Source organism: Phaethon lepturus, unplaced genomic scaffold, assembly GCF_000687285.1.
Source record: "Phaethon lepturus isolate BGI_N335 unplaced genomic scaffold, ASM68728v1 scaffold17539, whole genome shotgun sequence".
Taxonomy (NCBI): Eukaryota; Metazoa; Chordata; class Aves; order Phaethontiformes; family Phaethontidae; genus Phaethon; species Phaethon lepturus.
In genome coordinates this window covers 20090-46092 of record NW_010565704.1, presented here as the reverse complement: position 1 = coordinate 46092, position 26003 = coordinate 20090, and the positions used below count along the sequence as shown (strand labels likewise).

The following is a 26003-nucleotide window of genomic DNA, read 5'->3' as shown; positions in this document are numbered from 1 at the left end:
GAAGAGTAAAAGTGAGGAAACTCATGGTTTGAGATAAAGGCAGTTTAATAGGTAAACCAAAAGCCGCACACGCAAGCAAAGCAAAACAAGGAATTCATTCATTGCTTCCTGTTGGCAGGCAGGTGTCCAGCTGTCTCCAGGAAAGCAGGGCTCCATCATGTGTAATGGTTTCTTGGGAAAACAGATGGCATAACTCCAAATGTCCCTCTACCCCTTCCTTCTTCTTCGTCCCAATTTTATATATGGAGCATGACATGATATGGTATGAAATACCTCTTTGGTCAGCCTAGGTCAATTGTCCTGGCTGTGTCCCCTTCCAGCTTCCCATGCACTCCCAGCCTTCTTGCTAGCAGGCCAGCATGAGAAGCTTGACTGTCCTTGACAGCTTAGCAACAACTCAAAACATCAGCACATTACAGCATTTTCTCATCCCAAATCCAAAACATAGCCTCACACTAGCTTCTGTGAAGAAAATTAACTCTCTCCTGGATGAAATCAGGACAAAAGTAAATCAACAGTGATCTGTTCTAGAGGCTGTGCTCTGTGATGGAGTTAATAATTTATCTAAAATGAAAGGTGACTAGCAGGGTGACAGTTTGCAGGTGATACCGTGAAGAGCTGTAGAAGAATCTTGCAATGCTGAGTGACTGGGGTATAAAATGGCAGGTGAAACTCATTGTGGTTAACTACAAAGTGGTACGGGTTAATACAAAAGTGTTCATAACTTGATAGGAAAGTAGAACAGACTCAGCAATGATTTTCTGGGATTATAGCAGGTAGTTTTGTGAAAACATTGATACAATAGCAGTTGAAGAAAGCAAATAAAGAATGCTGTGAATAAATTAAGAAATTGAGGAAAACTTCATTATGGGACACCAAGCTCTTAAATGTTTTGTTTCCTTCCCCTTCCCCATATCAAAGAAGATGTCACAGAACTGGAAAAGGTATGTGAAAGACCACAGGGAAGATGATGGCATTGCAAAGTAGTTTTAATTCAACCCTCCGATGGTCTTTATTCCAGCCCCATACTTGAAGCAGGTCCAATTACATCAGATGACTCGAGGACCTTGGCAGTTTACTTTTGTGCATCTCCAAGGATGTGTATACCACAACTTTTTCTTGGGTAGCCTAATATTTAACCAGCCTCAACAGTGAAAAACTTTCTGCTTATATTTAATTGGAATAGTCTGTGTTCCGACTTGTGTCCATTGCCTCCTGTCCTGTTGTTGTGCACCTTAAAGAGTGGTGGCTCTGTCTTCTCTGTGCCTTCCCATATTACGTAATGGAAGGCAGCAATACAATCTCCAAGTAGTCTTCATTTGTTAAGGCTGACCAAAGCCAGTTCTGTCATCTGCACCTCACGGAGCATATACTTCATCTCCTTGATGTTTCAGGTGACCTTTCGCTGGACTTGCTATGGTTTTGTTAGTGCCTCTCTAGTAGTGGGGATCCAAAACCAAGACAGTGCTTCACATTGGGGTTTCTCAAGTGCTGAACAAATGAGAATCACTTCCCTTAACCTGCTGGATACATTTCTTGTTAATATGGCCTAAAATGCTACTGAACTTAATTCACATTGCTGACTAATATTCAGCTTGTTTTCCACCAGGAATCAAGGCCCTGTTCTACAAAGTTACATTCTAGCCAATCAACCCCCAGCCTGTCTTACTACATAGGGTTGTTCTATCCCAGATGCAGGACTCTGCATTTGCACTTACTGCACTTTGTGTTAATCCATTTTTCCAGCCTGTCAGTATGCCTCTGAATAGCAGCTATGCCCTGCAGAATATTTACCACTGTCCCTAGTTTGTATCTGTGAACTTGCCAAGTGTTATCTCCTGCCCACAAGTCCAGGTCATTAGTAAATACGATAAACTGCATCAGCCCAGTATGGATCCCTGAGGACTGCCTCTAGTACCAAGCCACCAGCTGGATTGTATACCACTGAAGCCAATTCTTTGAGCCCATTGTAAAAAGCTAGCAGGTTTCTCAGGCATGATTTCACAGAACCATTAAGGTTGGAAAAGACCTTTAAAAACATCAAGTCCAACTGTCAACCTAACACCATCATGCCCACTAAACCATGTCCCAAAGTGCCATGTCTGCACGCTTTTTGAACACTTCCAGTGATGGTGACTCCACCACCTCCCTGGGCAGCCTGTTCCAATGCTTGACCACTCTTTCAGTAAAGAAATTTTTCCTAATGTCCAGTCTAAACTTCCCCTGGCGCAACTTGAGGCCATTTCCTCTCGTCCTATCGCTAGTTAGTTGGGAGAAGAGACCAACACCCACCTTACCACAACCCCCTTTCAGGTCATCGTAGAGCGTGATATGATCTCCCCTCAGCCTCCTCTTCTCCAGACTAAACAACCCCAGTTCCCTCAGCTGCTCCTCATAAGACTTGATCTCCAGAGCCCTCACCAGCTTTGTTGCCCTTCTTTGGACACGCTCCACCAACTCAATGTTTTTCTTGTAGTGAGGGGCCCAAAACAGAACACAGTATTTGAGGTGCAGCCTCACCAGTGCTAAGTACCAGGGGACAATCACTTCCCTACGCCTGCTGGCCACACTGTTTCTGATATAGGCCAGGATGCTTTTTGCCTTCTTGGCCACCTGGGCACACTGCTGGGTCATATTCAGCCATCTGTCAACCAACACCCCTGGGTCCTTTTCTGCCAGGCAACTCTCCAGCCCCTCTGACCCAAGCCGGTAGCTTTGTGTGGGGTTGTTGTGACCCAAGTGCAGGATCCGGCACTTGGCATTATTAAACCTCATACAGTTGACCTCGGCCCATCAATCCAGCCTGTCCAGATCCCTCTGCAGAACCTTCTTGCCCTTGAGCAGATTAGCACTCCCACCCAACTTGGTGTTGTCTGCAATTTGCCCTTACTAAATCCAAGTGGGCTATTCCCAGTCACCTTCTTGTCCTTTGTGTGCCTGGCAATGGCTTCCCATTAAGATTTTTTACATAACCTCCCCAAGATGCTAGGTGAGGCCACCCAGCCTGTAGTTTCTCCTTATCTGTCTTGAAGATGGCCATGACATTTTCCTTTTTGCAGTCATCAGGAGCTTCCCTTGGCTGCCATGAAGATGGTGGAGAGTGGCCTCATAATGCCAGCAGCCTGCCTTCCTCAGCACTCTTGGGTACATCTCATCTGTTCTTGTGGACTTCTCTGTATCCACCTGGCTTAAGTGTGCCCTAGCTCTATCCCCTTGACTGTGGGTAGCACACCACTGCCAGGCAGGCTCTGCCAGGGTCTCTCCCTGTGCTCTGAGGAAATTAGGAGGGAAACTTGCCAGTGAAAAATGGAGACAGAAATGTTGAGTACCTCAGCATTTTCTATGTCTTCAGTCATTAGGTTGCCTGCCCCAATGAGCACTGGCCCCACAGTTTTCATTAGCCTTCCTTTTGCTGCCTCTATAGTTAAAGAAGCCCTTCTTGACCTTCACATCCCTCACTGGCTTCAATTCCAGTTGAGCTTTGGCTTCTTTAGTTCCATTCCTGCACAACTGGACAATTTCTCCATATTCCTCTTTCTTACTACTTCTTCCTGTGTAATTCTTTTTTACATTGGAGCTCTGTCAGAGCTCACATCTGTTCACCTATGCTGGCTTTCTTCCATGCTGGCTCTATATTCTGCACATTAAAATGAACTGTTCTCATACTTTGAGGAAGCTGTCCTTGAAGAACAATGAGCTCTCCTGGGTCCTTTTGCTTTCCAGGGCAGCTCCCTTTGGGATACTACCAAGTAGGTCCTGTGTATGGTGAAATTTGCTATCCTGAAGGCACGGGCAGTAATGCTATTTGTCTTGCTGACTTCTTGCAGGATTTAATATTTCACAGTGTCATGGTTGCTGCAGGCAAACCTACCCTTGACCATCATGCCCCAGACCAGTTCTTCCTTGTTTGTGAATAACAAACCCAACAGAGCATCTTCCCTAGTTGACTCATCAATTGCCTGTGTCAAGAGATTGTCTTCAGCCCACTCCAGAATCCGACTGGATTGTGCCAAATCATATAGCCCTTCCAGTTAAAGTACACTCATGAGTCAGTCCTAAGGCTTGTGATTGTGTGAGATGGCTCTATTGACTCGCTCCTTGATCAAGTAGTCTGTAGTTACAGAGTGCCTACCATGGTATTGCCCATGTTGCTTTGCCGCCTTCTCCTTGCTTATGAGCACCCAACTGGCTCATCACCTGCCCTATGGCAAAGCTCTGGGCACCCCTCCACATAAAGCACAACCACTCCTCACCCTTTCCAGCCTGTCTTTCTTGAAGAGCCTGTGTTCATCTGTTGCAATGCAATAGTCATTTCAGCTATCCCACCATGTCTCTGATACAAATAAAATCATAATTTTGCAGTTGTGTAGAGACTAGTAATTCCTCTTGTTTCTTGTGCTGCATTTGTTTACAGATACTTGAGATGATGAGCCTTGAGTCATGATGCTTTCACAAAGGACAAGCAAGCACCTTCCCTGTCATGCTGTTCCCCAGATGTTTCCTCACTGCCTCCCATACCTCAACTTCAGGTTATGACAACCATTTCCTACCATGCCTAGTTTCAAGATTTTCCTCATTAGGTTAGCAAGCCTGTTTGCAGAACTCTTGTTCAACTTTTTCAGATGGATTCAGTCCCTGTTCAGTAATTCTTGATCATCACAGACTACCACAGTGAAAGATGTGAAAACCTTACCTGTGACACCTGTCATTCAGCCAGGTCTTGATCTTCTGGATGCATGCACTTTTATTAGAGTGGTGGCTTTTTTGTCCCGGTTCATTCATTGGGAGGATTAGTGATAACGCCACCTGGGCCCTTGTGCCCTTCACCCTTTTCTGCAGAGATCCAATCAAGATTGTCACTCTTGATGTGCCTAAAATTGCTTGTGGTAGCATTGTTGGTGCCCACGTGGATAAACAGCAAGAGGTAGTAGACTGAGGACCGGATGAGCCTTGCCTAGCCACTTTGCAACATTGGGCATCCAGGCCATCAGCAAGCAGCTAATATCTTGAGGCATCAGGCCAGGTTGCTAGGTGGGTACCTCCTGTGGGAGGGAGTCCCTGGTACTATCACCAGTCTGTCCTTATGCAGGCGGTTGGTTCAGACTCAGCTGGCTCTGATGCTTCCCTTATTACAAGATTTTCCTCTTAATGTGTTCCATCAGTGCTCTACCTATTCAGTAACTGCAGATTTGCAGGTAGAGAGGGAGTCTTCATTCTGTTGCTGGAAGTCACAGGCTTCTTTCCTCCTCCATTTTGAAAATCTCCATTTGTTACTATTTTGAATATAGCCTCTGGCTGTCCCTGTTTCCTTGCATTGTGGGGCTTGGGTTTTTATCTCTGCAGGGTTGTAGTTTATCCCCTCTTTGTTGATTCTAGACAACCAGCTCATCTTCTCCTACAGCTTCTTCATTTTCTGAATTAGATCACAGGGAGAACTTTTAGACAAGGATGGACTGAAAAAGAGATGGAGGAGGGATGTGACAAAGATCTGTAAATCTTAGTAAGAGTAAGTGGTGTGGAAAATGAATATTTGCTGTCTTTTCCTCTACAAGAACTACATGTATCAAGTGGAGGAGGGTAAAAAAGTGAGAGGCAAGGTCAAGGCATGGAAGAAAAGATGGTTCTCCATGTGGAGAACTATGGAACTCCTTGCTAGCAATACTGTGACTGCTAAAAGTTTACCTACATTCATCTTCTGTGGAGGAGGAGTTTTTTTCTCAAGCACAGAAACCCTAAGGCTCTGGAGGTCATCCACCAGCAATTTTTCAGAAACCTGAGGAAGCTTTCTGGGACTGTGTTCTCTTCCTTATATTCTTGCCTGCTTGATCATCTACTTTTTACATGAAAGTGTTGGGAGATACGATCGTGGATTAGGTGAATTGTTGGTTTTCCCTATTGCTGCTCTTGCTATGTTCTTTCTCTTACCTAATATGTATACTCTCAAGTTTGACGAGGTGAGGATGTTTGTCAAAGCAAATCTGAAGTCTTTCATTCTCAGAATTGCTAGCACTTTGAGTGCATTCTAGACCTTGGTTCTAGGCTTCTCTACAGCAATGGCATTTCATGCCCTCCAGAGATAGTTCGAAAGAGAGCATACTTGTTACTGATCTTTAAGGGAGTCTGAAGTCAAGCAGCACACCCAAGTACAACCTTTTAAGAATAAAAAGTGCATTTAACATTTAAAAGAACACCGCTTGTCTTGTATAAAGTAGTGTTTGAAGAGAACTTCAGAGGATATGAATGGCAGATTAAACAACTAAACGTGAACTTTTGTTTCTGTATTGTGATAGAACTAGCTTTGAAAATTCTTGAATTTGCAAAAAGGAAAATAAGTTACACTTGAATGGCACCGGTGAGACCGCTTCTCTGCAGTAATATTTCTAGTTCTGGTTTTTACTTCAAAAAGTCATAATAGAAGGCTTTCAAAGAGTTGCTGCAGAAAATACTTCAGCATTTTGGAAACAAATTTTGTACTGGAAAGCTTAAAAGAACATAAGTTTTGTTCATTCAGTAGAAGATGAAGGTCTATAATATCACTAAACAGGAGCTGAATATATTGTGGAAAGAGGCATCTTTAATGTAGCAGACAAAGACACAACTGCTGCATTTTTGATCCACTCGATTTTGCAAACCTGAAATCAGGCACGCTTCTGTCCGACAGGCTTTGGAGGGCCAATTAATGGATGTTGAATTCATCATCTGTAATCTTTAAGTCCTTTATGGATTTTTTTTTTTAAACTAAATTGTGGTAATAAATAACTAAAGAAGAGAATATTGTGCTTTGTGTTTGAATCACTTATTTTTGTAATTACATTTTTTGATAGGGAGGAGGGGTTGTGACCAAATAATAGAGTCGTTCAGGTTGGGAGGGACCTCGAGGTCTCTAGTCCAGTCATCTGCTCGAAGTAGAGTCAGCTGTGAAATTAGACAAGGTAGCTCAGGTTTATCCAGTTAGGTCTTGAAAACTTCCACCGATGAATGCTGAATGACCTCTCTGGGCAACCTGTTCCAATGACTCTCTTCATGTGGGAAATGTTTTTCTTTCTACCAGTTGGAATCTCTTTGTTTCTGCTTATACATATTGTCTCTTATCCTTTGCTATGCACCTTTACAATGAGTATGGCTGCTTCTTCTCAAAAGCCACTCTACAGGTATTGGAAAACTGGTTTTAAGTCCCCATTAAGCTTTTTATTCTCCATGCTGAACAGGCTCGGCTCCCTCAGCCTCTCTTACAGGCCATGTTTCCCAGACCCTTAGCAGTCTCTTGCTCTGTACAGAGAGACGGCATAACAAGTGCCAAGTAAAAGGCAATAACCACTTCTGATGATATACTGGCTCTGTTCCTGTAAATGCAGCTCAGGATGCTGTGGACGTCCTTTGCTGCCAGGGCATGCTGTTGGCTCATGCTTTGCTTGCTGTCTGTGGGCGTCCTCAAAGCAGAGCTACTCCCCAACCATGCGGGCCCTAGCCTGGGTCATTGCAAGGGTTCTCCCTTCCCAGGTGCAGAACTTTTGTGTTTGTCCTTGTTGAATATCTTAAAGCATTTGTCATCCCATTTCTTCAGCTTGTCTAGGTCATGATGATTTCTTTGAAAATAAATGAATCTATGATTTCTTCCTAAACATAAATAATCAAATCCTATCATGTTTCATGGGAAAAACCTGTATTTCTGTTTTATAATAACTTTTGGGTAGAGTTTGATCAAGGATTCACTACTTAGAAAGGAAAAGGCTATGCTTTTGTACTTTCTTGTGATTGTTGCCTGTGCACATCAGTTCTAACCAATCTATAAGGAGAATGTTGTGGTTACAGGATTATGGAATAGTGAGAGTATGACTATGCGGTCCAGAGTAACTTGCAAATACTGGTCAGATACTCTTAGGCTTACTCATTATTTTTATTTCCATTTATATGTATGTTTTGGCAGAACTGACATCCAAATATGCATCCAGTCAGTTACTAAGCAGATTTAAATGCTTGCAGTTGTAGAAATTATTATAAGGTATTTTCAGCTGTTTAGTGATAGGCAAACACCTAGTAAAAAACAAAAAAAACCCCACCTTTGTGTTTAGATCCACAGCAAATAGTGTAACTTATTAAGACGACTGTGTGATAAATAGTGACAACTTAATGATACCATCAAATTATCTTTTTAAATGATTACATTTATTGCTTCTGCCTGTCTAGCATCAGCGTAACAAGATCACAGCTTATCAGTGAAAAATAAGCTGATAGCCAATTGTAAAAATTATCTCTGTATTATGGTTCAAACATTCTTAACTAGAGAGGTTTAGCTGGGCATTGTGTTTAAAGCACTTTTAGTCAAACAAGCTAAATTTGTTCACACAGTGACAGGAGTTTGTAAGGAAGGGACTTCCTTGTCCCTAAAATTACATTGTTCTCTACATAGAACTCGAAAAGATCAACTTTGAAAATTGTAATGTGATATTTTGAAGACACTCTAGGTATGTATATCTTTCCATGGAATTTTTTTGTCTTCCAGTTGAATATTAAGATCTAAATTGTGGGAAAAGCACTTTTGAACTTAATGAGACTCCTTTAAATTCTTAGGTAAATGAGGCCTATTTTATTGATAACAATGTCGTGGTTTAACCCCAACCAGCAACTAAGCCGCACGTAGCCACTTGCTTACTCCTTCACAGTGGGGCAGGGGAGAGAATCGGAAGGGTAAAAGTGAGGAAATTCGTGGCTTGAGACAAAGACAGTTTAATAGGCAAAGCAAAAGCCGTGCATGCAAGCAGAGCAAAACAAGGAATCTGTTCACCACTTCCCATGGGCAGGCAGGTGTTCAGCCATCTCCAGGAAAGCAGGGCTCCATTGTGTGTAATGGTTTCTTGGGAAGACAGACAGCGTAACTCCGAACGTCCCCCCACCCCTTCCTTCTTCTTTGTCCCAGCTTTATATATGGAGCATGACATCATATGGTATGAAATGTCCCTTTGGCCAGTTTGGGTCAGCTGTCCTGGCTGTGCCCCCTCCCAGCTTCATGTGCACCCCCAGCCTTCTCGCTGGCAGGCCAGCATGAGAAGCTGGACTGTCCTTGACAGCTTAGCAACAACTCAAAACATCAGCACATTATCAATATTTTCTCATCCCAAATCCAAGACATATCCTCACACTAGCTTCTGTGAAGAAAATTAACTATCCTAGCTGAAACCAGGACAAGAATCTCCTTTAGATTCTTAAGTAAATGAGTCCTTTGTTATTAATAACAATTAAATATATGAAGCTTATCTGTAAGTCTTAAAAAGCAGGTGACATTGGCACTATGCCATTTTATTACCTCAAAAATAAATCACATTGTTTTTGAAGAATTTATTAATGCAATCTGAAAAGCAATAGTTTTATGTTGTATCTGGCAAGCACAGGAGGTGGCAAATGCAGCCTATATGAAACACGCAATGGAAGTTCATGGAACATATGATAGAAGTTTTAAGGAAGTGTTAGTATCTTTCATTTTAATCTGTGTGCATTTTGGGGGTGTTATTTCAGATTTTTCTGTCTTTAAGAATTTCCTAAACTGTATGTTTGTAATGTTCTTGAATTGTGATGCTTTGTATTAGGAAGAAACTTTAAATGAAAATTCATATTTGTTAAGAAAATAATAATCTAGGCCTTTTCTACCATAAAGGTTATGGGTGAGTTTGCCAATTGTAAATAAATAGAAAAATGTATTAGTATTTTGTTATGGCAACCTTTATACTTTTTTCCTAGGTGAAAAATAAACTAAAATCATTTATTGAGAACTTACATACATTAGAAATACATAATTTCATTCTGTTGATTTTAAAGCTAAGCAAATCCAGAAGTGAATCTTACTGTGTTGTATGATAGTTCAAATTTTTGCGCTGAAGGTATCCCCTGCTTTTTTTCATCTCTGCATGTCCTCTGTGTCCTCCTTATTTCTCTCACCTTCCCCAGCATTGTTTTTCTTAAGTATTCTAAGTTTGTTAGTCACAATAGGAGTCTTAGTAGACTTTTGCTGGTCAGCGTAAGTAATACATGGGGCTTTTTTTTTTCTGTTTGTAGAAGAGGTGGAAGAGGAGAGAAGAAAGGAGAGTGAGGGGGATAAAGAAGGAGAAGAGGCCCACAAAGAAGAGGAGAAACACACAGAGAGAAGTATGTAATGTTAAAACTATTATGCTTTACTGGAGGCACATGTTAGAAACAGAATCATTGAGCTTGGAAGGGAACTTTGGAGATTAGCTAGTCCAAACGCTCTGCTCAAAACCAGATCAACTAGAGCAGTTTGCTCAGAATGATGTCCGGACAGGTTTTGAGTATCTCCACAGGTGGAGACTCCACAGCCTTCCAATGTTCCACTTCCAATGTTTGACCACCCTCACAGTAAAGAGGTTTTGGTACGTTTGAGTGGAATTTCCTGTATTTCAATTCGCATCTGTTTTGTCCTTTCATGGGTACTCACCAAGAGTCTTGCTCTGTCTTTTTCACTCTCCATCTATCAGATAATTCACACATTATAAAATATCCCCTGACTGCCTTCTCAAATTGAACACTGCCAGCTGTCATTTCCTCATACGACATGCTCCAGTCTGTAAAACATCTTGGTGGCCCTACACTGAACTCTCTCCAGTATGCTCACATCTTTCTTCTTTTTAGAAGCCCAGAACTGGACACAAGACTCAAGGTTCAGTCTCACAGTGCTGATTAGAGGGGAATAATTGCCTCCCTCGACCTGCTGGCGATACTCTTCCTCAAGCAGCCAAGGGTGTTGTTGGCCACCTTTGCCAGCAGAACACATTGCTGGCTCATGTTCAACCTGTTGTGCATGAAGACCACCAAGGCCTTTTCTGCAAAGCTGTTTTGCAGCCAGTCAGTTCCCAGCCTGTACTAGTACATGGGGTTATTCCTACCCAAGTGTAGGACTTTGCATTTCCTTTTGTTGAACTTCATGAAGTTCCTGTTTGCCTATTTCTCCAGCTTGTCAAGGTCACTCTAAATGGCAGCATAACCATCGAGTGTAGCAACCATTCCTTCCAGTTTTGTATCATCTGCAAATTGCTGAGGATGCCCTCTGTCCCGTTATCTAGGTCATTAATGAAGATGCTTAGTATTGGTACTGGTATCATCTGCTGGTGTACATTACTAGTGACAAGCTTCAAATGGACTTTGTGCCAGTAATCACAGCTCTTGAGGCCCAGCGGTTGAGCCAGTCCATTTATCTAAGCCATACATCATACGTTTATTTCTGAGGATGTTTTGGGTGTCAAAAGCATTACTGAAAACAAGAGAAACAGTATCCACTGCTCTCCCCTCATGCACTAAGCCAATTGTCTCATCATAGAAGGCTATCAGGCTGATGAAGCATGATTTCCCCTTGATAAATCCATGCTGACTGTTCCCCATTACCTTCTTCCTAATATGTTTAGAGATGATTTCTAGAATTACTTGCTCCATCACATTCCCAAGGATTGAGGTCAGGCTGACCGTCCTGTAATTCCCTGGATCCTTCTTGCCCTACTTGAAGATTAGAAGAAAGCAAATATTACTTCTGTCCTCAAGAACCTTCTGCTATTGCCACAATCTTTCAGAGGTTGAGAGTGGCTTTGCAGTCACCTCAGCCAGCTCCCTCACCACTCATGAGTGCATCCTTCTAGCTTGCATGGACTTGTGTGTGTCCAGTTTGTTTAAATGTTAACTCAATGCTCCTCTACTGAGAGCAAGTCTGTCCCACTGGTCTCAGGGAGCTGGCATTGCTGAAGACAAATAGTCTCATTAAAGTCTGAGACAAAGAAGGCATTGAGTGCCTGGGCTTTTCCTTTGTCCTTTGTCACTTGGTCCCCTGCCTCATTCAGCAGGGGGGCACGTATTTCTCCTAGCTTGCCTTTTGCTGCTGGTATACTGGTGGAAGCCCTTCTTGTAGCCCTTCAGGTCCCTCACCAGATTCAGCTTAAGGTGACCTTCAGCTTTCCTAACCCAATTCCCAGCCACACAGTGCCTTTATCTTTCTCATGGGTGACCTGTCCCTAGCAGATGGGTGTCTCCACCCCCTGCAGGCAGGGAGTCACTCACTACTAGTATGTGATGCTACTGGATGGCTCAGGCTTAACCAGGTCAGACATTTCAGTGGGCACAGCTCACAGCCCCTATCTGCTATGAGGGCACTGAACCGATTCTGTCATTGTCCTGTACATCTGCAGACAGAGCAGGAGCTTCTGTCCTCATGCTTCCAGCCTTTGTTATCATGGGAGTTTCCATTTCACAGCTGGATAAGCTCAGGCTCTGGCTGTACCTCCTTTGGTACAGCTGGGGGTTGCAGTTCTTGAGGCTGCAGGATCTTGAAGTAAATCCAGTCAGTCTGTTTTTCATTATTTCTGATGCTGTGCCGTTCCCTGACCACCTCCCATAGCTCCTTTTAACTTGGTGACACAGTTCTCCCACTAGCTTGCACCTTCTGTAGCCAAGAAACTCATCTACCTCTGTCATAGCTTCAACCAGAATGGGGGGCCCTACATAATCCTTGCAGCCCAAGACTTGCAAAGCTATATCTTTCACCAGAATAGCTCAGTTTGGGTGGAGGCTCAGATGTTACTGAGAGAGTTGTTCCAGTGGCTGCTGGAGACCACACCATGTGGCACATCACCACCATTACTGAGCACAGGGACCATGACCACCTTCTGTGCACCCTGCTGTGCAAAGTCCTATGTTTCTTAACTGCCCTCTGTGAGCTGCACTCTAGGCCCAACAAAAATGTCGGTCTCTAGTTAGTACCTGCTGAAAGGGTGTTTCAACCTCCATAAAGAATCAGCTGGAGCATAAGCGCAAAGCACCCTTTGATCAAGATGGAGCTCATTAGAAGCTGCTAGGGTTTCCTGGAAGTCACAGCCTCCTGTAGATATCCTTTCCACTAGTAATAAGCAACCTGAAGTTCTTCAAAGAGAATCAAACTGCAATAAAATTAGATGTAACATCTGCTTTAGAACAAACTACCTGAACATTAAACATGTTCTGTTAAATATGTAAGCAGCTCTTGCATGTTACAACTACTTGTTGTATTGTTCAGTGACTAGGGTTTTTCTGAAGAGACTCACTGGGAGTAGGAAGGAGTCTGGAAGATCCTAATAAACTTGTCTTCAGTAGTCTGGGAATAGTGTTCTAACTTCCGATTTATTTATTTATTATTTCTACAAGTTTTTCTGATGGATGGAAGAAAACTGGAGATGTAGCTATTTAATTTTTTTTTTCCTTTATTTTCCACTATTTACTATTATTTTGAGAAAAACCATGACAAATTCATACCTTAGACATTTATATTGCTGGCAAATATTCAGCATTCTGCAAATGTTTATGAAGAGCCCTGTGGCCCTATAAAACCTACCTAAAATTTGAGGACCTATGCTTTCACAAACTTTTAAAAATAAGCTAGGTTGTCATGCAGATTTTTAAATACTACCTTTTAATAATTTTTAGTACATTAGTGCATTTCTATTGCAACTCTCAAACCCAGAAACCATCAGGAAATCAGATCAGACTGAAACTATCAGAAATCTAACTCAAAAAAATCAGATTATAAGAAATTTGTGAAGTTAGAAATACAACTCACAGAGTGTAGGTAATAAAAGTAAAGAAAAAATGGCAATAGAAAGTAACTGTTACGCCGTTTCAGTCTCCAGTGAATCTTCATTATGTCTTTCTGAATCATCCTCAGGTTTGGGGTGGAGGGGTTGGGCCTGTGGTCTTTGATGTTTTGATGGTGGTCAGGTACCCACCCATAGTACACTCTGTAGCTTCCCTTCCTGATAATTTACCTAGACTTGTTTTATACGTGGATCTCTAGAGGATACAGTGCCAGAAGCTGGAGGTGTGAATGAGGTCTCTTTTTGGTACTTTTGTGCTTCATTGCTGTGATGAAAATTACTTTTAAAATACAGTTCTGCTTTGAGCCTGTTCTTTTGTTAGGTTTTTACTTTCCTTCTTACCCAAGAAGTAAGAAAAAGGTTTGAATGTTTTTTCAGCCAGGGTTTGGAGGTACAGGTTAAAACTCAATGGCAGGCAGAAAAAAAAGTTCATCGCTGATACTGGCAGAATGAGATGTAGTTTTATTTGGCTGGAATCCTGAGAAGAGGATTCCTTTTTTAGAAGAGGGTTTTGTTTTGCTTCTCAGAAGCCATGTTTCATTATAGGATGGTGCTGATAGGAGCAGGAAGAACTGGAGGCAAGTTCTGGAGAAGGGAATGGTGGTACTAGAGCTGTCTTGTGTTTGGGACAGTGGTTTGGTAAATCACAAAGCAGAACTCACTAACAGGGCAGCAATGTACAGAGACCAAAGGAACTGCTTTTGATGTCATCAAGCATCTTGTTTTTCCAAAGGCGTTTTTACTGGTTTAAGATGACACCCTGAAACTGGGGACAAATGAAACTTCATAAGAATCATGGCATTCTGCCATTTTTCAAAAGTTCCTCACGAGCAGTTGTATCCAATTGTTCCAGGTGAAGCATCAAGGAGAAAGCGTTCCAAATCTGAGGACATGGACAATGTTCATTCTAAGCGTCGTCGGTACATGGGAGAAGATTATGAAGCAGAACTCCAAGTAAAAATTACAGCCAGAAGGGATGTTGACCAAAAATTACAAAAGGTAGTATGGAGGTGCAGAGCAAAGATAGCAAACAGACATCAGTCACTTGTCGTACTGTCTTTGAATTAGCTATCCTTTCCCACACATTTCCTGCCCCTCCAAAACATTCTCTCTTTTTTGTGGTTGCAAATTGGACATAATTCAAATAACAAAGGTGGCTTTTCATATAAAGTCCTGTATAGCCCTACTTTTAAGAAGAGATCAAATATCATTTGGAAACTGCTGCAAGAATTATATCTGAAATGCATTAAATATTTAAACTCTTAAGTGACTATAAATAGAGAATCTTAGCTAAGGAGGTGTTTCAGTGTGGTAAAGGTTTATATGTGGTGTACTTTGTGTGCTTAGCTTTAAAGAAAGTCTGTCTCCAAACGAGTGCAATCAACATAGCATTTTGCAGGTTTTTATAGAGCTGTTAATTGCCTGATTGCACCATTGGCGTGTAAAGAAACCTATGTTCTTGAAGAAAAACAAAATTGTGCATTTCTTCCATTAGTTAGTTAGCTAGTGGCTGTTAAAATTTCATTAATGTTGAACCATGTTTGCTTGTTTATTTTTGTTTCCTAAGGAAAATTTTTGCATTGCAATAGGTGTAGGAGGGAGAAAAAATTTAAATAACAAGTGTAACAAATAACCTTTGCGGAAATCAGTGTCTTTTTCCATTTTTAGCTTCTGCAAGAAAAGCAACATAGGGCATTTCTACTAGGGAAAAATGCATCTCGGAAATAAAGTTTTGTTGAATGTCTTTAGTTTCTGTTGTTTGAATGCCAATGTCCCTCTCAAGAACAGAAAAGTAAGAGGAAAAAAGATTAATTTGTGTAAACACAGCACTTTATGAAACTGTCTTCTGTTGTTAGGGTTCTTTTTATATGTAATAAGGTTTTATACAGTTACCGTACTACAATGAAATTAATTTCTTGAATTAATGACAGAGGCACCATTTGTATTTGCCGAAATAGATGTAGAAACTTTTCTTAGCTGTGCAACCGCATGCTTATTGGTGACTATAGATTTATTTGATTGGCAGGGCACAACCGTTGTCATTGTCCTTTTTGTAGCAGGATACTTGTTAAGAGTTGAGAACATTTTTATAGATGGTCTCCTTGATTCTGGGAGTGCATTGTTATATTTCTTTTTTCTTTTTTTTTTTTTTTTTTTGGGGGGGGTGGGCATGTATTAATTTTGCAGGTTATCCAGAGACTGTTAGAAGAAAAACTTACTGCTTTACAGTGTGCTGTATTTGACAAGACTCTGGCAGACTTGAAAACCCGAATAGAGAAAGTAGAATGTAATAAGAGGCATAAAACTGTGCTTACTGAACTACAGGTGAGTGTTTGTGTGTTGAACTGCATACTAGAGTCAAATTTAAAAATAAGTTCCTCAACATTTAGTAGTAAGTTTCCTGTAGTTGTCAGTAGGAAAGCCATTTTGACTCCACAAAGGGAAGGGAGAGGAAGCAGCAAATACTATAATGTTGCTTGAACTTGTGAAATTCTATTTCCCTACTCAAAGAAGAAAGCAACCAATTAATTATCAAAAAAACCCAAAGCAAATCTTCCTTCTGGCAAACTGATTCATTAGTTGTTAATAAACTACTTTTCCACTCTTATGTTCCATTTAGACATTCTTCAAATAAATGTTAAGTGTGGAAATATCTAATGCCACTATAAAGCCAGAAACTTGCTTAAAAACAGAGAAATGCAGAAAGGAGAGGACAATAGCACTGTACTTTGTAGAATGTTCAAGCAAAGAAACATCACATGATACTTACCCATTTTATTTCCCCAGAAACTGAGTAGTTATGTTCTAGCAAGGAAACAAATAACTAGTGTTGAATGCCATATGCTTTCGTGCATTCTTTATAGAGATTATGTACATAGTGGTGAGGTGAGAAACATCACAGTTTTGAAGTTCCTACTATATAACTCTTCCCCCTTGCCACCCCAGATATTTTATGTTGACTTTTTGTTAACAAAGTGCTACGGCGCTTTTGGTATTCACTGTCTTCAGCCATCAACTACAGTGTCAAATTAATAACCTCACATAAGGCTGTGAATGTGTTAATATCCTCGCAATCTAAGTTTACAAGGTTTTATTATGCAAGGTGCTCCAAAAGACCTCTACGTTGTAAAAGATAACAGAAATTGAAATATAACTGTAATTAAAGGCAGACTATAATTGTAGCCTGTCATGTTGCTTTGTAAAAATGTGAAAGAGGTGAGGTTTCTCAATGGGCCAGCTCCTTTTAGGTAAGAAGTTCTGAAATCATGGTATATGAAACTCACTGACTTTTTAAAAAACTTCCGTTCTTCTAGTGCTAACCTAGTGTTTTCAGGAGTTTGTAAAAATAATTTAACTCTTCTTTCTTTGAAAAAAAGAAAAAAAAGAAAACCCCAAAAATAGAAAACAAAAAGTACCTGCTTAGAACAAATGGCACAGCTGCTGCCTCCAGAATAAGTCAACCATCAGAACTGCAACCTAGATAGGGTACATTAGTATCTTGTAATGCTGAGGTAATTGCAGAAGGAATGGTCACCAAATAGTATATTGAGGGAAGCACAAGGAATAAAAGATGAGATGTAAGAATGGTGCTTAAGAAGATAATGAACCTGACACCTGACCATCAAATAGAGTAGAACAAAGCTGACAGTAAGGTGTGTGTGATATGAAGTGTATCAGTGAGAGGCAGAAATAGGATAAATGGAGGGGGGGAGTAGATAATATGAAAGGCAAAAAGGCATGCAATTGTTGATATGACTGGTACATAAGGCATTAAGACAGTCAAACGCTTTCAGTTGCTTTCATTCATGCAGAATATTGCATGAAACTCTGCAGGATGGATTCTGTTTGTGCGATTGTGAATAGGAAGGAAAATAATTCAGTTGTCTCCAAGATAGCTTGATTGTGATACACGTGTGTCTTTCTGCTGCTCTGAAGTAATATAGTTGTACTATGTTTCAAGGAAGAATAGTTGCCCCTGATATGAAAACAGACTTTGACTTGATGTCTTAATTATGTATCTCTTAGTTTGTATAATTTCTTTGGTTCTTGGGGAGGATATTTACGGGTTTGTTTGTTTGTTTTCATCTTTTTCCCATTTAGGCTAAAATTGCTAGATTGACAAAGCGGTTTGGAGCAGCCAGGGAGGACTTGAAGAAAAGACAGGAAGTAAGAACTAGATCTGTTACATTTGTTTTTCTGAGTTAGCCTAAACCCTGTGTTGAAAAATAAAGAAATTTTATATACAGAAAGATGTGATCTGGTTGTTCAGTGGTGTTCACAAAGTAGGTTTGTCTTGTTTGGTTAAAGGCAGTGATATGAAAGAATAGCCTTTTAACATCTGTTATGTAATTCTGATTTGTACAGAAGGTTCTTTAGGCATTATTAGTGTGAAAGCACCTTAAACTATATGTAAGTAAATGGAATTTGATTCAATATGAAGAATACAGAGTAAATAAAAGTGAATCCCAGTACCTTGATTTTGGGGGTGGAGTGGGGAGAGGAATGGATACAAGCAATGGTATTTCTCTGTGTGTAGAATGAATATTTTGGATTAATTACTGTGAAGAAGTAGAAGCTAGAAGTCCATTAATGTTCAAGAAGAAATTTTTATTATCATTCTATAAAAACCTGAAGGCAAGAGACTTACAAAAAAGGAGGATGGAGGAGAGGGAGGCAAGTAGGATCAAGGAGGTTTTGGGGGGTTGTAAAACATGTCAAGTTCTCCTGCAGCATTGGTTCCAGAAAATACATATCAGTAACAGAAATTAGTGAAAATTAAATACAATGAAGGCATAAGTTTGCAATCTGACTTATGGTTGTTTCGTTATGGCACTTTTTCTTTTTTTCTTTTTTTTTTTTTTTTTTTTTTTTTTAGAATTCATCAAATGCACCTCTGTCTCCAGGGAAAGCAGCAAGTGACACTGCAAACACAAACAATGTGACATATCGGTAAGCAAACCACTTCACTGTGACCATGTTAAAAATTACAATAGGACACTTGAGATACCTAATGTAATGGATAATCCCTGTATTTTCTTTTTTTACTTAAAGTGCTCTTTTTCCTTCATTGGTCTTCAATTGTAAAATTCAATTTTCTTTCACAGAAGTCATAAATGGACAGTATTGAATCCATTCATAGGTAAACTGAGATCAGTGTTGTTTCAGCAGTTAAAAAATAATGGATAAAAATGGAGGTTTAATTTCAAGGACAGGCAAACTTGGTGCAAGCACTTGAAAATTTACAAATAATTCTGCATATTTATTTTTTTTTTTAGTAGGGGAATACCTAAGGTTGATTTGCATGGGGAGCAGAAGACAAATGGGTTTAGAAAATTGCAATGAAAAGAATAGCTGTAAAATAGGGGTTTTTTTCATCAGTATTCATAATTATACTTCATGTGGCTCATTGAGAAACGCTAACTGAGAGTGCTCACAGGGCATGTGCAGGACAACCAAGGGATCAGGCCCAGCCACCACAAGTTCATGAGAGGCAGGTCCTGCTTGACCAACTTATGACCAGGTGACCTGCCTAATGGATGAGGGAAAGGCTGTGGATGTTGTCTACCTGGACTTTAGTAAATCCTTTGACAGCATCTCCCACAGCATTCTCCTGGATCAATGGGCAGAGGTCAACTGTATGAGGTTTAATAATGCCAAGTGCCCGGTCCTGCACTTGGGCCACAACAACCCCATGCAACGCTACAGGCTTGGGACAGAGGGACTGGAGAGCTGCCTGGCAGAAAGGGACCTGGGGGTGCTGGTTGACAGCCGGCTGCATATGAGCCAGCAGTGTGCCCAGGTGGCTAAGAAGGCCAACAGCGTCCTGGCCTGTATCAGAAACAGTGTGACCAGCAGGAGTAGGGAAGTGATCGTGCCCCTGTACTCGGCACTGGTGAGGCCACACCTTGAATACTGTGTTCAGTTTTGGGTCCCTCACTACAAGAAGGATGCTGAGGTGCTTGAGCGTGTCCAGAGAAGGGCAACGAAGCTGGTGAGAGGTCTGGAGCACAAGTCTTATGAGGAGCGGCTGAGGGAACTGGGGTTGTTTAGTCTGGAGAAAAGGAGGCTGAGGGGAGACCTTACCGCTCTCTACAACTACCTGAAAGGGGGTTGTGGCGAGGAGGGTGTTGGTCTCTTCTCCCAAATAACTAGCGATAGGACAAGAGGAAATGGCCTCAAGTTGCGCCAGGGGAGGTTTAGATTGGATATTAGGAAAAATTTCTTCACCAAGAGGGTGGTCAAGCATTGGAACAGGCTGCCCAGGGAGGTGGGGGAGTCACCATCTCTGGAAGTGTTCAAAAAACATGTGGATGTGGCGCTTCAGGACATGGTTTGTGGTGACGATGGCGCTGGATTAATGGTTTGACTAGACGATCTTGAAGATCCTTTCCAACCTTAATGATACTGTGATTCCACAGAAATGCTGGCACAGTGAGGCAGATGCTGGAGTCAAAGAGGAATACAGGAGAGAGCACACCAGCAACCTTTCAAGCCCCTGTGAATGCAGGTAAGAAACTGCTATGGACTATAAACACACCTCTTAAAATTTTTATTGCTTTCCATTAATTAGGTAACTGAAGAGACCAAAGCTGGATTTTATGACATTTGTTTTCTGACATCAAAAATCATTATTTCATCTCCCTGCCACATTCTCAGTTTACATTTGTGTAGTGTGCTTACCGTGTAAGGGAAAAATGTGTTGATTTGGCCAGCTAGAACATGTGGGTAAATCGGCAGACTGCTTGCTGGGTATGGCAGCAAAACTTGCAGTCTCTGAGCTGCAGACAGGTGAAACACATTGTTCACAGGGCATTTTTTGTACTTGATCATAGTGCAATGTTGATATCTTCCCCTATAATGGCTACAGAGGTTGAGTGGGGAACCAAAGGAAGTTATAAGCCTTATTTCTTAAAAGAATGAAGTTGAAAAATGGAACTCCTAGATTAGAATTTTACAGGGAATGTAGAATCAAAACCACCATTAACTACATTCATTGTAGTCACACCATCCTTGGTTTTAAAAATAGTTTACTTAATATTGAAAGCTGAATCTTTCCCACAGAATCATCTCATAGTAAACATATACTGGCTTTCTGTAGTGTATTACGCTCCTGATCTCTAGATTTACTCCTGAAATTTTATTGTGTAAAAGTGATTATCTTCTCTGACACATTAATCCTTGGTTTCAGTGGAACCTTCTGGATACAAGGTCCTACCTATACAAGGCAAGTTACTCATAACTACCTTAGTTTTTCTTTCCTTGTGTTTTCTGAAGGACCAGTTGTTCTACCATTTCTGTAATGAGTGTTTAAAACGCTGTATTTCATGTGTTTTGTATCTCTTAATCTTTCGCCATTTATATATAGTTCCTTCAAACAGAAATACAATATTAACTGTCTTTAGGCCATTGAATATCAGTGTGCAACAAAAAAAAGAGTACCTATAGACTGTCTTTGAAAAAAGATTAATCATATACCACGTTTTTCATAGAATCATAGAACAGTTGGGTTAGAATGGACCTTTAAAGATCATCTAGTTCAAACCCCCTGCCATGGGCCAGGACATCTTTCATTAGATCAGGCTGCTCAAAGTCCTGTCCAGCCTGACTTTGAACACTGACAATGATACAGCATTCACAAGTTCTCCAGACAATCTGTTACAGTGTCCTGTCCTCATAATAAATCATTTCCATTTGTTCTGTTGGAGTGAAACTTCCCACTTGGTTTAAGTACTTAAATTTTTTAATTTTTTTTTTTCTGTGTAGTGCCCACTTCCAGTCTTGCTGCTCCTCCGACAGTTGTCAGTGGACATCCTAAGCCTCAGACACCAGCGACCTCCACCAGCTCTTTGACAACAACAGTTCTCCCCACAGCTAACACAGCTACGGTTGTAGGCACTAACCAAGTGCCTAGTGGCAGCACTCAGTCAGTGTCTGTCTCATTGCAGTCTTTGCCCGTAATCTTGCATGTACCTCTGGCAGTGTCATCCCAGCCTCAGCTCCTGCAAGGCCACACAGGGACTTTGGTCACTAACCAACAGTCAGGCAATGTTGAATTTATATCTGTACAAAGCTCATCTACAGTTGGTAGCCTTACCAAAACTACAGTGTCTTTGGCATCAACTAACCCAACGAAACCAAATAACAGCCCATCTGTGCCCAGTCCTAGTGTTCAAAGGAACTCTCCAGCTAGTGCTGGGTCAGTAGGCACAACATTGTCAGTACAGGCTGTTTCTACTGCACATCCTGTTGCCCAGGCCACAAGGACTTCTTTGCCCACAGTGGGTACTTCAGGACTTTATAATGCTACCACCAGTCGAGCCCCCCTACAGATGAAGATTCCCCTCTCTGCTTTTAGTAGTACAGCTCCTATTGAACCACCCGCCGTTACAGCGCCCAGAGTTGGTAAGTTATGCTTGAATGTTGACACTGGGAAAGGAAAATAGCTGTCAAAGGGAAACACAAAACTCCACTCTGTGGAAATTTGTTTGTTAGTGTATTTTACCGAGATACTTCTGGGTTGCCTTTCTGCTGAAATTGTCAAGATTAAAATCATATACATCATAGATATGTTTCAGCCATTGTTTAAAATCATCTCTCCTTAGAAGGAGTCAGTAGTGTGGCTCTGTAAGTTTTGTTTTATTTAGAACTTGATTTATATCATTCCTAGCATGAAACCAGAAACTCCTACCATGAACAACTTGGTATTTATTTTTAATATAGCCTCTCAAAATAATCTGGCTGCCTTTCTAAGCAAAGACATACTGAAAAGAAAGTACAATCATTAACTTAATTTTCACAACACTTAAAAGTACACAAAATGGGGCAACAAAAGGCAAATGGATATTAAGCAAGTTCCAAACGAGTACATTTATTGTATTTAAAATAAAGTCTCTGAAGATAATGAATGTTCAAATACAGTATCTAGATGAACTATTTTATAGTGAAAATATACTTTCTCTCCATCTTTGGCCATACCATGATGATTCTGTGCACTTCTGATTTTGCATACCTTGAAAATTTTTTTCTAAGAAGTCCTCAAGATTTCTAAGTGAGTTGCAAGTTTCTCATTGCCACAATATGTTAAAATGAACTCCAAGTAGAGCTTGATGTCAGAACTAGTTTTATTTAATTTTCCCATCTCTAAGTTACCTGTGTTAAAATATATCTTCCATGGAGTTGGACAGTTATATGCTTTGTATTGGTTTTTTAACTCTAAAACTAATATAATGATTTAATGCAACATAAAAAGGGTTGTGACAGATCAGGAACAGCGACCAAAGGAAGGGCATGTGAGTCCAAAGATGCGTCTCATTTTCTGCAGTTTAGCCTTGGTGTATACCATAGTAGTTTTCTCACCAGAATTGAAACACTGCTTTGGGCCAGCACTGGTTTTTTGTTTAATATCTTTGTCAGTTTACATACAGAGGGAGGAGACGTTGGAGTTATGCTTTGTCCTCAGCTAGGCAAGGGAATTTTTCATAAAATATTTGGAATACAATGCCAGACTTTCAAGCAAGGAAACATATACTGCTTCTAGGCTGGAAAGTGCCTTTGCTTTTCTGTTTCTTCTGTTCCCTCTGAAAAATGGTAATAATCAAGCTTGAATACTTACAATTGAAAATTAGGGCTTAAAAATGTTAAATGTGCCACATACTGAATGTTTAGCATCAAACAATTTTGAATATTGTCTCCAAATTTATAGCAGTATTTGATACTGATTAGATACTGCAAATGAACAATTTCTTGACCCCTCAGAAAACCAGACAAGCAGGCCACCAGCAGATACTTCGGCAAACAAGCGAACTGCTGAGGGAACAACACAGGTAGGTTTTTGATTATGTTTCTATATAAAATTCTAAAGTTACAATCCACAGGAGAAAACTTCTTTACCTTTATTGCTTATAATGAAACAATTTTAGTTTCTTTTTTGTGCCATCCTTTCTAGTTTCTGTCCATTTGTATTTTTCTTCTTCTTCTGATCCAGAGTATTACTTGGAGCATGAGCTTCTGATAATCTTTTCAGAAGTTTTCTGATGGCGTTTGTGTAAGTAGGTGAGTTAGTAATTCAGGAGCGTATTAAAAACGTGTCTGATACAACAGAGCTAACATACAAAAGAAAACCCTGCCCAGTTTCTGTCTGAAGGGCTTGAACTTAAAGCTACAAATATTCTGTAAATTATTGCAGCGCTCTCATTTCCACAGTTCATATAAGCCAGAAGTTAATAAGAATTTTGGTTCTAATATTTCATTGACATATGTCATTAAAAAAAAAAAAAAAAGGAAAAAGAAACTTTCTTCACAAATAACTACTTCATGATAAGGGAGAACTTGCAGTACTTCTGGATTCCTCATCTGAGATTTGTTGACTTGCTTTAAACTTTAAAGGTTGACATTGAACTATTTTAACTACTTTGTAATTAATTTTATTTCTGCATCCAGATATTTCACAAAGCACCTCATATGTACCTTGCTGCTAACTGGAAGCCATTTTATTAGGGGGAATAAAATTAATTTCTTCTGGCCAAAATTTCCACATTTAATAGTATTTCAAGGTATAGTTAAATCTGAATTGTATTTCAAAGCAAGAAGAAAATATACTGGACATGATTCTGTTTTTCACCTGTCACAGAAATAGTCTGGCAAAGATAGCCAGTATTATAGAGCATAAACTGTGCCTCACTCTACCTTTTTATTAAGGCATTCCATAAAGAATGGTTGTTTGGAACTTCAAAGATACCTGTGGATTATAGCTATTAAAACATTTGTCAGTACTTGATAGATAGGAAATTCAGTACCAGAATGAATGACAGATGTATGGTTTTAAAATTTAATTTTCAATATAAAATGCATATTTTGGAATTTTTCTTCTTTGGTAGAGCCTGAAACCCGGAAAAGACTTTGGAAAAATAGATTGTGTGTGATAGTGGTATTTAGCAATGGAAGGTGAGCAAGGAGGAGGGAAATAAAAGACACATGATGCTTTCCGGTTTTCAGTCTTCTGTTACAGTGTTTTTCTAGGTTTGCTTTCAGTCAAAATTAGTTAAAGCATGTGTAATGCCATGGTTAATAAAGAAGGACCTGATGCATTTTAATTGGCTAGTGAGGTATGGAATTGACATGCCATATCATTTGAAAAATCCAGTTAATGCCACCTGCTTTTTGTTGTGTAAAATCCAAAATATTATGTATTACTCCGCACTTCACAGCTCTCAGAACAAAAAGTAGTTCGCTGTGTGCCGTATACCTGTGGCATATTTGATGGTACAACTTTGATCAATTGTTTCGAAAAGCAGTTGAAACAGGAAGAGACTTCGTCAGAAAATAAAGAAGCGGTAGAAGCAGCACAGACGGATTTTAACTTCACCGAGGATGTCCTCTTTGGCTTGGAGGAAGAGGAAGAGGATGCTAAGAGCATCAAAAACACCCACAAGCAGACTGGCTGGGCAGCTAACCTATTAAAACAATGGCTGGCCAAAAATGGCAAGGATCCTAGCTTTGAATTGGCCCCAGTAAGTGAACTCAATGATATCTTAAGAGAGTTTTATTACACAATAAGGAATCATGATGGAAATACCTACAGTGTGGCAAGCTACAAGTCAATGCGTGCTGGCTTAAACCGGCATCTCAAAATGCCACCTTATAATCGTCAGATTTGCTTAATGAAGGACAAAGAGTTTGCTAGTGCAAACATGGTATTTGTGAGCGTGCTGAAGATGCTGCGCATGCAGGGAAAGGATGAGACTCGCCACCATCCTCCTATAGCCGCTGAGGACTTGCGTAAGATTAAACAATCTGGTGTGCTGGGATTGCACAGTCCACTGGCACTCGTCAACAAGGTGTGGTTTGATTTGCAGTTGCATTTTGCCAAACGAGGGAGGGAAATTTTAAGAGATCTGGCTCCAGATGCCTTTGTTGTTGAGAAGGACAAGAGCGGGCGTCGATATGCTATGTTTAGGTATCCTGGCAAAGGGAAGAATGGAGAAGATCCTCATAAAATGGGTAAAATGTATGACATGCCAGGGGACCCAAACTGTCCTGTTTTTTCCTTGGAGCTTTATTTGTCTAAGTTGCCTCCGGAGCCCCCCGCCTTTTACCTGCATCCTTTAAAGCTAACATCAGAGCAAATGCAAGAACAGCCTGTCTGGTACAAAAGAGAACCGATGGGTGTGAACTACTTAGGTACCATGATGCCCAGGATAAGTGTGGCAGCCAGACTCTCTCAACGGTATACCAATCATTCTCTCCGAACTACTACCATCCAGCTACTGTGTGAAGCAGGACTGGGGCCTAGAGAAATAATGGCAGTGACAGGCCATCGCTCCGAATCTGCTATTAGACACTACTGGGGAGCTGCGGAAGTTCGCTACAGGGCTTGGTCAGATA

At 40.6% G+C, this 26003-nt stretch overlaps 1 protein-coding gene across 1 annotated transcript in view; it reads left to right on the top strand.

Moving 5' to 3' along the window:
• The window catches only part of ATF7IP (activating transcription factor 7 interacting protein), a 44844-nt gene that overhangs the window by 3668 nt on the left and 15173 nt on the right, over nt 1–26003 (top strand). The window contains 8 exon segments of the mRNA XM_010295269.1: nt 10051–10140; nt 14473–14618; nt 15807–15944; nt 17721–17786; nt 18496–18569; nt 20039–20127; nt 21384–22022; nt 23376–23443. Of these exon segments, the coding sequence (XP_010293571.1) occupies nt 10051–10140; nt 14473–14618; nt 15807–15944; nt 17721–17786; nt 18496–18569; nt 20039–20127; nt 21384–22022; nt 23376–23443 (1310 nt within the window).